The sequence below is a fragment of the Emiliania huxleyi genome (assembly GCF_000372725.1).
Source record: "Emiliania huxleyi CCMP1516 chromosome Unknown EMIHUscaffold_127, whole genome shotgun sequence".
NCBI classification, from domain to species: domain Eukaryota; phylum Haptophyta; order Isochrysidales; family Noelaerhabdaceae; genus Emiliania; species Emiliania huxleyi.
The window spans coordinates 381898-394279 of record NW_005201318.1 but is presented as its reverse complement, the minus strand read 5'-3'; the positions used below and the strand labels follow the sequence as shown (position 1 = coordinate 394279).

At 63.0% G+C, this 12382-nt stretch overlaps 3 protein-coding genes across 3 annotated transcripts; 2 read left to right on the top strand and 1 right to left on the bottom strand.

Annotated features, from left to right (window-relative positions):
- Positions 1-2064: 2064 nt before the first annotated feature.
- EMIHUDRAFT_225916 (hypothetical protein) lies at positions 2065-2398 on the bottom strand (the record flags this gene model as incomplete). Its single annotated transcript, XM_005789565.1, has 2 exons — positions 2065-2257; positions 2361-2398. 2 exons carry the CDS (start codon positions 2396-2398, stop codon positions 2065-2067), a joined length of 231 nt encoding a protein of 76 aa, XP_005789622.1.
- A 1964-nt stretch (positions 2399-4362) lies between these two features.
- On the top strand, positions 4363-5495 carry EMIHUDRAFT_454975 (hypothetical protein; the record flags this gene model as incomplete). Its single annotated transcript, XM_005789564.1, has 5 exons — positions 4363-4821; positions 4855-4956; positions 5025-5129; positions 5197-5230; positions 5308-5495. The coding sequence occupies 5 exons, from the start codon at positions 4363-4365 to the stop codon at positions 5493-5495; spliced, it is 888 nt and encodes a 295-aa protein (XP_005789621.1).
- A 2458-nt stretch (positions 5496-7953) lies between these two features.
- EMIHUDRAFT_109999 (hypothetical protein) lies at positions 7954-10310 on the top strand (the record flags this gene model as incomplete). The annotated part of the gene is made up of 4 exons (XM_005789563.1): positions 7954-8187; positions 8522-8584; positions 8721-8846; positions 9480-10310. The coding sequence occupies 4 exons, from the start codon at positions 7954-7956 to the stop codon at positions 10308-10310; spliced, it is 1254 nt and encodes a 417-aa protein (XP_005789620.1).
- Between the last annotated feature and the right edge of the window lie 2072 nt (positions 10311-12382).

The following is a 12382-nucleotide window of genomic DNA, read 5'->3' as shown; positions in this document are numbered from 1 at the left end:
TTTTTTTTTGGGGGAAAAAACAAATAAGGGGGGGGGGGGGGGGGCCTCTATTATTTTAAAAAAAAAAAACGCGGCGGGGGGGGGATTTTTTTTGTGTGGGGGGGGGGGAATAGGTTTTTTTCTTTCGGGGGGGGGGGGGGGGGGGCGGGGCGGAGCGGGGTGGATCGGGTGTTCGGGTCGGGTCGGAGTGGGGCGGGGTTGCTCGGGTCGGGGTGGGGCGGGGTTGTGGGGTGGGGATGTCGGTCGGGGTGGGATGGGGTGGGCGCGGAGTGGGAGTGGTGTGACTGCTCCTGTGGTGGGGGCGACGGCTTCTGAGGAAGCCGTCGAAAAAAGAAAGAATTCTACGAATACAAGAAAGAAAGAAGAAAGAAAGAAAATAGACAACCCAAGGGAGGGATGGGAGGACGGCACGCCGCCACACCACACAGGGATTTTAAGGAGAGGTGTGTGGTGCGCTAGCCGTCGCCCACCCTAGGGAGTCTGCCTCTTCCTATCTCTCTTCGCACTCTCTCGCCGCTTCTCGCTGCAACCTTCATGCCACCTCGCGGTCGTCCCACTCTCGTCGTCCTCTCCCTTGTCATTTCCTCCTCTGTCGCGTCGTTCTCTTCTGCCTCGTCCTGTGACGCCGCCGCCTGCCGGTCCCTTGTTCTCGCGGCTTCTTTCGCCTTTCGGCGCAACTCCGTCCTCCTCGGCGTATCCTGGCCCCTCGAGTCTATCGAGCTCTCCTCGCGCAAGGACCACAGCCGTCGCCCGCGCCTCGTCTTGTAAATTTCTTCTCGCTGTGCCATTTGTAGCGCCAGTCCGAGCTTGGCCTTTACACCATATTCTCGAATATCTTTGAGAATATAGAGGGTCCCGCGCACTTCCATATTCGAGAATATTCTCGAGAATGTAGATGCCCCGGCCGGCTTTTCCCTCAAGAATATACGAGCTTTCCGCAGCCCTTGACCTTGGTGGACCTCGAGTCCAAAGATATTCTTGAATATTCTTGACGTTGCCGCTGTGCGGCGTCTGAAACGGTCTTGACGAGAGAGCTCGAAACAGCTATTCCCCCTTCAGAGAATACTGACAAATAGCAAGGCGCTGTGAATATATTGGGATATACTGGGGTATATTGCACCCCTGGAATATACTCCAATATTGCGCACTATTGCGCAATATACGGAGATATTGGAGGAACATCTTCCAGCCGAATATACTGGGATATATTGGAGTATATCTCGGCGCCGCCAAGCACCTCAATCCTTCCGCAATATATTGCAATATACAGCAGTATATCCCAATATACTCACAGCTTGCTTGCCCCATTATTGGCTTATAGTTCGCAATACTGGGATATATTGCTGTATATTGCCGAATACTGCCGAATACTGCTGAATACTGCTGAATACTGCTGAATACTGGAGAAAGTCGGGGGACGTAGAGTGGTCCGTGGCGCGTCGCAGCCTGCGGGGCGTGGCTCAAACGACCCCGTGGGGGTAGTTGAAGGATCGTAAGGCGCCGGGTTGGATGGCTGCGGTCTTGCGCTGAATACTGCAATACTGCTGAATACTGGAGAAAGTCGGGGGATGTACAATGGTCCGTGGCGCGTCGCAGCCTGCGGGACGTGCTCACACGCCGCCGTGGGGATAGTCGAAGGATCGTAAACACACAGGCGCCGCGTCGGGTGGCTGCAGGTCGTGAATAAGAGCTATCTGATGTCCAGCGCGGCTCGCACACCAGTCACCACACACAGCATGTGCAAAACCATGACAGTGTCCTCGCGGGTGCGCAGCGTGGGGTGTCCACCTGGTGGGCGCTCCTATAGGGCTCTATTGCATGCCCCCAGCAGGCTGCACCGGCGCGCTCTCGCATTCGCACAGATGGCTGACCCACGGAAAAGTGCATCGCAGGATCCGCACGTTCAGCTATGCAAAACGGCGGCAGCGGGCTGGCTGGGGCACCTAGCGGGTAAGCAGAAGGCCCTGGTGTACGGTTGCCAAGAGATCTACGTCGATCATTCCCGACGACACGCCTCTTGCTCTGCCTGATGAGAGTAGGTCTGTAGCGGAGAATGCCGTCCGGTTACTGGGCTGCAGCCCGCCATGTCCATGCAGCCTGGCAGACGCGCGCAGTAATGTCATCCGGCACGGCATCCGTTAGTAGCACGCGCCTCTGCCGTATTTTGAAGGCGACGGCTTGCGTGAAGTCATGCTGCATGCCCGCGTCCACGAGCTCTCCGGCGAGGGCATCCTCAAACTCGGGCACAACGCACACCCTCCCACGGCCGCCCACGCGGCAGAGGACCGTGCACTTAGTAAATCTGGTCTCTCCAGGAAAGAAGACGTTTGTCTGCCCGCGGTGCCACTCTGTCACCACACCTCGACGGGCGAACGCTCGCGAGCTCGGCGACGCTCATACACAGATTTGACGGCGGGCAGAAAAGAAGGAAAAAAATTCCTGCGCCCAACACTGGGCAAGGGACTGCAAAAGCGCCCATCCCGCCCTCCTGCCTCGCCCTCCGCCCCTGCCCTGGCTGGCCTGGGTGGCATCTCCCCATTATCACCGGACATTTGATCGCGCGCTCCCTCCGCACATACCAGCGTTTCCACTCTTACGGCCCCTGGCCACACTGACTTGCTGCCGCGACAGACAGCCGGTCGCGGTGAAGGACAGCGAAAACGAATGGGGCGCACCGGGAGCATGCGAGCTCTTGCCTGCGGCGAGAGATTGTCTGCGGCGAGAGATTGCCTGCGGCGAGAGATTGCCTGCCGCGGCGGCGAGCTTGCCTGTGAGGAAGAGCTTGTCCCGTCTGCTTTCCTGTCCTTTTGCCTGAATGAAGAAAATAGAACTCCTACGCCTCTCACCGGACTTTCTTTTTCGTCTTTCCGTAAACTTCTCCGCTCCGTTGCGGGCGCGCCGCCCGCGCGCAGCCCCTCCTACCTGTCGGTCTCAGAAAGTTGCCGTGCCTAAGCGCTCGAAGTCGGAGCATATACCTCGCAGTGCCACCTACTCAATCGGCCGTGCCACCCGGTGGGTGGCACGATCTTCGCTGTGCACGCGGAGCCAGAAGGTTGAGACGTTGATGTCGAGAGGCAGGCGCTCAGGGTAGACAGGGGACATGCGCGCCCCACCGCGTGGGGCGCGCGTGTCGCACGAGCATGGTATGCTGACGGGGCGCCGGCACCCGACGTAGTGGCACGCCGCCCCTGCACGATTGCAGCAATTCCGAGGCCGTTGCTCCGCTTCGTGAACTACGCGGGAGGCCAACCAAGATGCGTTGGCTCGGCTATGCCGACGTTTGCCGTGCTCGCGTGGCACCCACTGGCACTGCTAAGAGCATCGATTCGACTTGACATCCGCCATCGCAACCGCCGCCGCGATCCCATTTTGCACTCAGGACGCAGACGCTCGCGGTCAGTCTGAGCATAGGGCCTTCCTCCATCGAGCCGTCGGACGATGAGCCATCGATCTGGCGCTCGGAGGCGACCTCTGGCCCCATCGTGCCCCTGCGCACCCGTTTGCGGCAGCACTGCTGCACCGGATCTCCAAAATCCAGCCGAGCGAATACTGCTGAATACTGCTGAATACTGCTGAATACTGCTGAATACTGCTGAATACTGCTGAATACTGGGATAGATTGGAGTATATTGGGATACATTGCTGGATCGCTGCGTATAGCCCAGGCGTACAATATATCGCAATATACTCCAATATACTCCAATATACTCTTGTTTCGCCCCGGGATTAGCTCCGGCATATACTGGAATATATTGGAATATACTGGAGACGTATCAACAGGGCGAATATATCGCAATATAAGCCAATATATCCCAATATTCTCCAATATATCCGGACCGTATATTGCGATATATTGGCTTATATTCCACATTTCAGCTGTGAACCTTATTGTCAGTATTCTCTCAACAGTAGGTTTCGGGTCGATGCCGACTGAAATCTTTAAGTTTTGGAGGTTCTGTCTTCTGAGCGGGTTTGGGAGCGACTTTTGGTCTCCGTCGATATACGCGAGGTCAAAATATTCTCAATATTCGAGAATATTCTCGAGAATATAGAGGGCCCAGAGAGAATATGATGCAAAGAATATAGATAGCCTTTGCAGAGAAAAGCGTGTAAAGGCCAAGTCCGAGCCAGTCTGCTGCGAGAGGGGCTTATATGGTAGAATTCTTCTCGAGCCTGCTCCTGGCGAGTAGAGGCCCCGCCCACCCAGGGTACCCTCTCCGAGGACCCATTGGGTAGCTCTTTCGAGGACTCGACGGGGCTCTGCTCCGAGAGACCTCGGGACAGCGCGTGCTTCTACCTGGTACTCGCCAGACCCAGACCGAAATCTGCTCCTCGCCGCACAGCCTCTAAGATATCTGCACCATGCTCCTCGCCATCCTCGGACCGCCTCCAGTGCGACTCGCGGCTCGGAGCACCACCCGGCAGCCCGAGGTGCTTACGATGGCCTCCAGCGACTCGGCGGCTCGCCGTGCCGAGCGGCGCGCCCGGCGGAAGGCAAAGCGGGCGGGCGGTCAGGTCCCAGTCGCAGCACCGCTTCCGGTCGCGCCGCCGGTGGTGGCGCCGGTGGAATCCTTCTCGCCCGAGGCCGCGCTCGTCGAGGACGCGACCGCCGTCCCCTTGCCCTCGTTTGACGACTTCCGGCGACGGGATGCCGAGGCGGCGGCGGCGGTGGCGAGATCAGATCTGCCGGCAGCCTCGACGCGGGATGGCTTCGGCTGGGGGGCGGATGGGCCATTGAACGGCGGTGGCGGTGGCGCGCCCGCCGTGCCGAGCGCCGCGGAGAAGGCGCAAACCGCGACTGTGTCGACCACGCTTTCGCCCGTTGCTTGGGAGAGCTCCCGCAACCGTCCATAGGTGATGGAGCTGCTGTCATTCGACTCGATCGACGAGCGGCCGGCCGGCGAGGAGCCGTACGACGCGACCGCGCGGCTCATCGGGCGGGGGCTGCCCAACAAGGCGAGCGTGTGCTCTTCCCCCTCCAGCGGAGACGGGTGTTCTCACGCCCCTGTCTGTGCATGGGATAGGCCGGGGCGTACGTGCTCCCCTACCTGCAGACGGGCCACATGCTGCTGCTCGGCGTGCTCCTCCTCTCGTCGTCCGTCTCCTACCCGGGGTTCCCACTGACTGAAGCGCCCAGACGCGTATCCAGGCTCCAATCACCGAGGGGGAGCTCCTCACCTCGCCTGCCGTGAATAGGTTCCGGACGAGTACCGGGACCTGCTCCACCAAGGCCCACCCCTCGCTCTCGCCGCCCCATAGCACTGCGAAGTCCAAGGGCCCCCCCCCCCCCCCCACCGCCTCCCCCAGGCCTCCTCATCACCTTTGCCATCAACGCCCTCGCCGCCGCCTCCGCGCGCGGCATCGCCGCCCGCAAGCAGCAGCCCGTGCTCTTCTGGATGGCAAAGGTGCTCCTCTTCGGGGGCCTCGCGCTCGGCGAGCTCGCTCAGGCGGTGCCGGAGGCGCCGCCCCCACCAAAGCGGGCGGGGCGGCTGTAGAGGGGCGCACGCCACGGCAGTGGCTCATGTCCTCTCTGGTGCGAGAATTCTCGCGGCGGCGGCATCGTACGAGTTGAAGAACAAAAGCGAAAGGGTGTGGTCCGTCGAGGCTTTAGATCGACTCGAATAGATAGGAGAAGGTGAAGAACAGCCAGGCTCGAATCTACCGCCTAGACCGCCTTGCCCGTGCCGCTTGCCCTTGCGAGAGCCGGCGGCGCCGGCGGCCGCCGCGGGCGCGTGAAAAGAAATACTTTGCTGTGCCATTTTTGGTGATAAATAAAGAAACCCGACATGCCAAACTCGAGGGGTGGCGGTGGCAGAAGGACAGGAGACGACAGCGTCCCACCCGCTCGTGGGTTGCGTGAGGACGATCATTGCTGCCACATCCAGTCGACAGCACATGGCGACGCCATGCGTCCCAACACCCCGCAACGCCAACTGCCAACCATCCACCTTCACTCCTCATGAGGCCGCTAAGTGCCTCGCCAACCATCGGCTCATATTCATCGGCGACAGCACCTTGCAGGAGATTGTCCTCGAGCTAGTTTCCTTCCTGCTGTCGGCTACGCCGGACGAGTTTCCCAACGCAGATCGCAGCCATGACCCATGTGCACGCCGTCTTTGACTTTGGCGCAGATTGGGCGGTGGAAGACTGCCTTGAGCTCAGCCTGGGCCGAGTGCAGCACCAAGAGCAGCGCCGCACCAAGAGCTCTATCTGTCCGAATGCCCTCGGTTGCAAGCGATGCCTCGACACACGGCAGCGCCCCGTTGGCATACAATCTCTCATTCGCGATGCTCTTTGGTGCCCACGCGCAGATCACAGGCAACACCAAGGGATCAGCACTGCGACCGACCAAGGGTGGCTTCGAGCCCTCAGTAGGTTGGCAGACGGACATGTCACATTTGCCAACCATGCCTTTCAAGTGCGACAAGCAGTTTAACAGCGGGGACAAGCTTGGCTTTCAAACTGGGGGACACGATGCCGTCCGCATTGCAAATGCACACCGCTGCCGTCCTGGCAGCAAGGCATCCAACCTATGCGGCCGCAACTCGAGCCGCTACCGCGGCGACGAGGCGTTGACCGCCGCGCTTGCAGAGCGAGTGATGAAGGAGATGCTTCACGCCGCCACCCGACCGTGAATCGTTGCCCAACATTTTTGTGGGCTGCACACTCCCTGGTGCGGCATACGGCACCACGGGTTGCAGGTGGCAGAATGGGCCTCTCGAGAAGGCAGCGGCTGCGATGGACTGGGGAGTGTTGCCCGAGGACCCACCAATAAATTCGACCGTCAGCACTGCTCGCACGAGACCAACCAATCGGTGGGCCAACCGATCGTCAGAAAGCTAGTGGTGAGGCGCAGTTCAGAGCTGTCGATGGCGCGATGCCGCACTGGTCCCACATTGGTGACACGAGACCACCAAGTTTGCCGGTCCAAGAGAGAGGCACCGGCGCTGTCCTGAGAAGGTGCGTGGTCCCTCTTGACTGCCCATGCGCGCGAGGCTGTGTAGGCATAGCCTCGAGAGTGCCAGCAGCCAATCCGAGGTGACGCCTGACGCGCATTGCGCCAGAAGCGTGCACGCAGCTGGAAGGACACCTTCCTACTGGCCGTACGATCAGGTCGTCACTGAATGCTTGATACTAAGGCCGCGAGCTATGCAGGTGATCAATTGTGCATCATGGCACGGTCAGCAGCGCCGACAGGCTGTCGCAAGGCGTGATAGCATGGCCGCAAGTACGCCGAATTCCCATGAAAACAAGTAAAAAATCGCGAAAAAGAAAAAACTCCAAAAAAATCGGCGCCTGCGGCGGGCCAGGGGACCCCATCTCCCCCCCGCATGGACACCCTCTGGGGCCCCCGCGCCGGCCCAGAGGGCTCGAGCAGCCACAGCAACGCGGCAACGAGCAAGCAAGCAAGGGAGGGCTGCGGATGGGAGGACGGCACGCCGCCACCACACAGGGATTTTAAGGAGAGGAGTGTGTCGAAGGAGTGTGGTGCTACGTGCTAGCTTGGGCGTCTGTCTCTTCCTACAGTTGTATCTCTCTTCGCAGTCTCTGGCCAATTCTCGCTGCTTCCTTCATGCCACACCAAAATAATTATTAAAATACAAGCCTCTCTCACAGCACACTGGCACGACAAGGGCGCGGATTGGCGCTTTTTGGCAATTTCCACGGCAGTCCAAGCAAAAGAATTCCGGCGCGCGCCGTTGGCAATTACCACGGGCACGGCACGCCACCACCCTCGCCCAGGGATCTACAATGCTGTCTTAAGGTCCGACCTGTGGGCTCTGCCTGCGCTCGGCACCGGGCACCGCCTCGGTATACAAAATGCGCCTGCGGGCGGACCCTTACAGATCACAGATCACGGCAGTCCAAGCAAAAGAATTCCGTGGGGCGCCGTTGGCCTCGAGCAGCCAGCAACGCGGCAACAACCAACGCCGGCGTTGCACGGCAAGCAAAATGGCGCGCTCATTGACAGGAGGCTCCTTCGGCGTGCAGGGCATGCTCAAGGAGGGCACCAAGCACCTGAGCGGGCTGGAGGAGGCCACCTTTAAGAACATCGAGGCTGCGAAGCAGCTCTCCTCATGCGTCCGGACCTCTCTCGGCCCCAATGGAATGAACAAGATGGTCATCAACCACCTGGAGAAGCTCTTTGTGACGAACGATGCGGCGACCATCGTCGGCGAGCTCGAGGTCCAGCACCCTGCCGCCAAGCTCCTCGTAATGGCGAGCAACATGCAGGCGCCACGGCGGCTTACCGAGCCCTCGCCTGCAAGCCTGCAACCACCCTCCCCAGCGCCACCGCGCTCGCTGCCATGCCACCGCCTCCCAGCTTCGCCCGCCGCGGCCGCCGCCCCCTGGCGACGTGGCGGCCCTCGCCCTCGTCCTCGCTGTTGCCACTCTCTCGCTGCCCCGCCCCTCATCCGCCGCCCCTCACCGCCTGCCCTCAGCCGCTCCGTCACCGCCGGCGCTCCTACCCAACCGCCTAACCGCGGCCCTCACCGCCGCTTCCATCAACCCCTCGCAGGAGGTCGAGGTTGGCGACGGCACCAACCTGGTCGTCGTTCTGGCGGGCGAGCTGCTCAGCCAGGTTGACTTGCCCTTTGTCACGGCCGTCCTCACCCTATACCCCCGGTCGACCCCCCATCCCCCCTCTCCACCATCTGACACCGCTGCTCCACCTCGCCCCGCCCCCACTCGCCCTTGCTCCCTCGCCGCGCCTCCAGGCGGAGGAGCTGCTCAAGTCCGGGCTGCACGTCTCCGAGATCATCGGCGGCTACAAGGCGGCAGAGGCCAAGGGGAAGCCGAGCCGCACCCCCGCACGCCACCACCGCACCCCTCTTCCCCTTTGGGTGCCGGCGTGCGCGCCCCCGCCCTGGTGCCCCCAGACCCCCCCCCCCCCCCCCCAAAAAAAAAACCACGAAACCGCTCTCCTCGTCAAGAGCCTCACACGGTTGCCCTGCCCTGGCCTCCTCAGGAGGTGCAAGGCGCGCGCGTGGCGGTCTACGGCATCCCACTCGACTCGGCGACGACCGAGACGAAGGGGACCGTGCTGCTCAAGTCGGCGCGCGGCCATAGTCAGTCAGTCAGTGTGACACACCTCGTAGCATGGAGGACGGGCCCACACGCACACACACACTGCACACGATTGGCTCGGGAGCCGACACGAGGCACACTGTCACCGGCCGTAGCACTGGGTCCGGACTGCTGGACACACAGATCACAGCTCACAGGACAGCTCAGCGCCATAGAAGGGGAGAATACGGGGGGTCTTGTATCGAGAGGACGCGTACTCCGCCGTAGTAGTCGGCCGCTTTCGCATCCCCTCCCCGCGGTGCTCTGAAGACTCTGCACAAGACCGCAGTCCCGCCCTGAGGGCTCTGATTCCATACGAGGTCCGCACGGTTGTGGTCCTGTGCATGGATGACAGAAGCTGGTATGCGGGCGCCCTCCCCGAACAAGACGACGGCGTGTTCTCACTGCAGGCGGCCGACCTCAAGAACTACAACGACTCGGAGGAGGCCGCGCTGGAGAAGACGATCAAGGCGATCCGCGACACGGGCGTCAACCTCATCGTGTGCGGCCAGGCCGTCGGCGAGCTCGCGCTCCACTTTTGCGAAAAGTTCGGCATCCTCGTCCTCAAGTGCCCCTCCAAGTTTGAGCTGCGCCGCATCTGCCGCACCACGGGCGCCGCCAACCTGGTGCGCCTCGAGCCGCCCGCGCCGGACGACATCGGCAGCTGCGCGCGCGTCTACCTCAAGGAGATCGGCTCGACCAACTGCACCATCCTCGAGCAGGAGGACGCCACTTCGAAGGTGGCCACCATCGTGGTGCGCGGGTCGTCGCCCAACATCATGGACGACGTCGAGCGCGCCATCGACGACGGCGTCCACACCGTCAAGGCGATGACGCGCGACGCGCGCTTTGTCGCCGGCGCGGGCGGGTGCGAGCTCCAGCTCGCCGATTTGCTGCAGCAGCACGCCGAGGCGCAGCCCGGCCTCGACCAGTACGCGATCAACAAGTACGGCCTCGCGCTGGAAGTGGTGCCGCGCACGCTCGCAGAGAATGCCGGCCTCGACGCGGCCAACATCGTCGCGGCGCTGTACGCCGCGCACAAGGCGGGCGAGCGCTCCGCCGGCGTGAACGTGGTCGACGGGCAGGTGGACGCGACGACCGGTGTGCTCGACTTGCTGTGGACGAAGAAGGAGGCGTTGCGGCAGGCGACCGATGCGGCGGTGACGGTGCTGCGGGTGGACCAGATCATCATGTCCAAACCAGCGGGCGGGCCGAAGAAGGGCGACCAGCCGGCGATGTAGCGCGTCATGGGCGGGGGCGGGGCCGCCGCACAGGCCATGGCGCCAGCGCGCAGCAGCGAGGCCACCCTGTGAGCCCACCCACTGGGCGCGAATCAGGGCTCGGGGGGCGGCCCAGCGCCGGGGGCTGGGAGCAGCACGCTGCGCGGGGGTCTCTCCCGCCGCATTTTGGCGACACGCTCGCGAGAAACGTCTGACGTACATTGTTGTGTAAAGCCTCTCACTGTCTCTCTCTCCGGCGTTATGAATATCCCCGTTGTTGTGGGCGCTCTCTAACCGCGATCTCCATATACACACACACCGATATACCTCGATCCCGGAGCGCGCGGGCGGTTAACATCCCAACGACTGCCTCAACGGCGCCACCCGCTCGACGTCCACGCGCGGCGCGCACTCGCCCGCAACAAAGGCGGCGAGCGAGAGCGTGCACAGCGGGAACGCACCCGACGCGTCGCGCTGCCTCCAGCCGGCGGGGATGGCGCGCGCTGCCGCCTCGCACGCCGCGATCACGGGCAGCTCCTGCCCCGCGGCGAGGCTCGCCCTCAAGTAGGGCAACACCCGCCCCGCGATGAGCCCGCCGAGCAGCTCCTGCAGCGGCCCGCTCGCGAGCAGCCCGCTCCACTCGCCCATCACGGCAGCGAGCTTGAGCGCGCGCCACAGCTGCCGCCGTGCCGCCGCCGCCGCCGCCGCCGCCTCGGCGCCCTCGCCACCGACGCAAGGTGGCACGCAGCAGGCGTCGGCCGCCTCGTCGAGCTTCCTCGCCACCTGCATCACGAGCTCCTTGACGGCGCCCGCCGCCGCCTCGGCCGCCTCGGCCGCCTCGGGCTCCTGCTGCGTCGCGCCGGCGCTGGACAGTTTCCACCCCAGCGCCGACGCCGCCGCGAGCGCCTTCGCCTCGCCCGCCGCGCTGCCGACGGCCGCCACGAGCTGGCGGGTTTGGCGGAGGGAGAAGACGTCCCACGAGTGAGTGACCGCGTGCTTGAGCAGCGGCAGCGCGAGGTCGCAGGCCAGCCGCGCGGGGAGCGCGCCCCTCCGCGCCAGCATCGCGCGGTCCGATGCGGCGCGCTCCTCGCCTCTGCCGCCGGCCGCAATCTCGCCTCCCGCCGCCCCGTCGGCGGCCGCCAGCTCGCCCGCGAGCGAGGCAGCGGCGGAGGTGAGCTGACGGTGCCATGGCTGCTGTGCGAGGTCCCCGGCGGCGAGGGGCCTCCAGCAAAGCAGCGCGAGCCTACGGAGTGAAGACGCCACACCTCGGGGCCGTGGTTGTGCGTTTGCAAGACGCCACCCTCAGGGCGGGAATACGGCACCGTGAGTGTCTTCAGAGCAGTCGGCAGGACAGTGGAGGGGACGATCGGGCAGGGGGTGCTACTAGACAAGAGCCCCGCGGGCATCGAAGAGTTCACGGCGCGCGGGCTGCTGTGCGGTGTGCCTTTCCCCGCTGGCGAGGTGTGTCGCCAGACAGCCCCGGTAGGACACCGGTGCGGTGACAACGAACACGAGGAACGCCGGCGGAATTCGGCCGAGTAGAGCCGGCTACGTGTCCTCTCGAGCGCTAGTTGGAGCACAAGAATGCATATTGCGCTTCTAAAAGCGCGAGGCCGTACGAGCGGCGCCAGCAGCGTGGGCAGGCAGAGGTCGACGAAGGCTTGCTCGTAAGAGGGACGCTCGTCCCTCGCCCACGCGTCGAGCCGGCGGAGAATCGTGGACGGGTCGCTCACCTGGAGTTTGGGATGCTGCGGTGGACGCGAGCGGGGGGGCCGAGCGATGTGGCGTGGTGGGTGGGCAGTGGGTACGGCAAGGAGCGGGAGGGTATGACGGATAGCATCGCTCCGTTCGCCCCGCGGCAGGGGGGGGGGCGTGGTGTTGAAGGATCGCTTCTCTGGGCCCGGTTCAACAGGAGCCCCCATTTGTGTGTGTGTGTGTGTGTGTGTGTGTGTGTGTGTGTGTGGTGGTGGTGGTGGTGTGTGTGTGTGTGTGTGTGTGTGTCTGTCTGTCTGTCTGTCTGTCTGTCTGTCTGTCTGTCTGTCTCTCTCTCTCTCTCTGTGTGTGTGTGTGTGTGTGTGTGTGTGTGTGTGTGT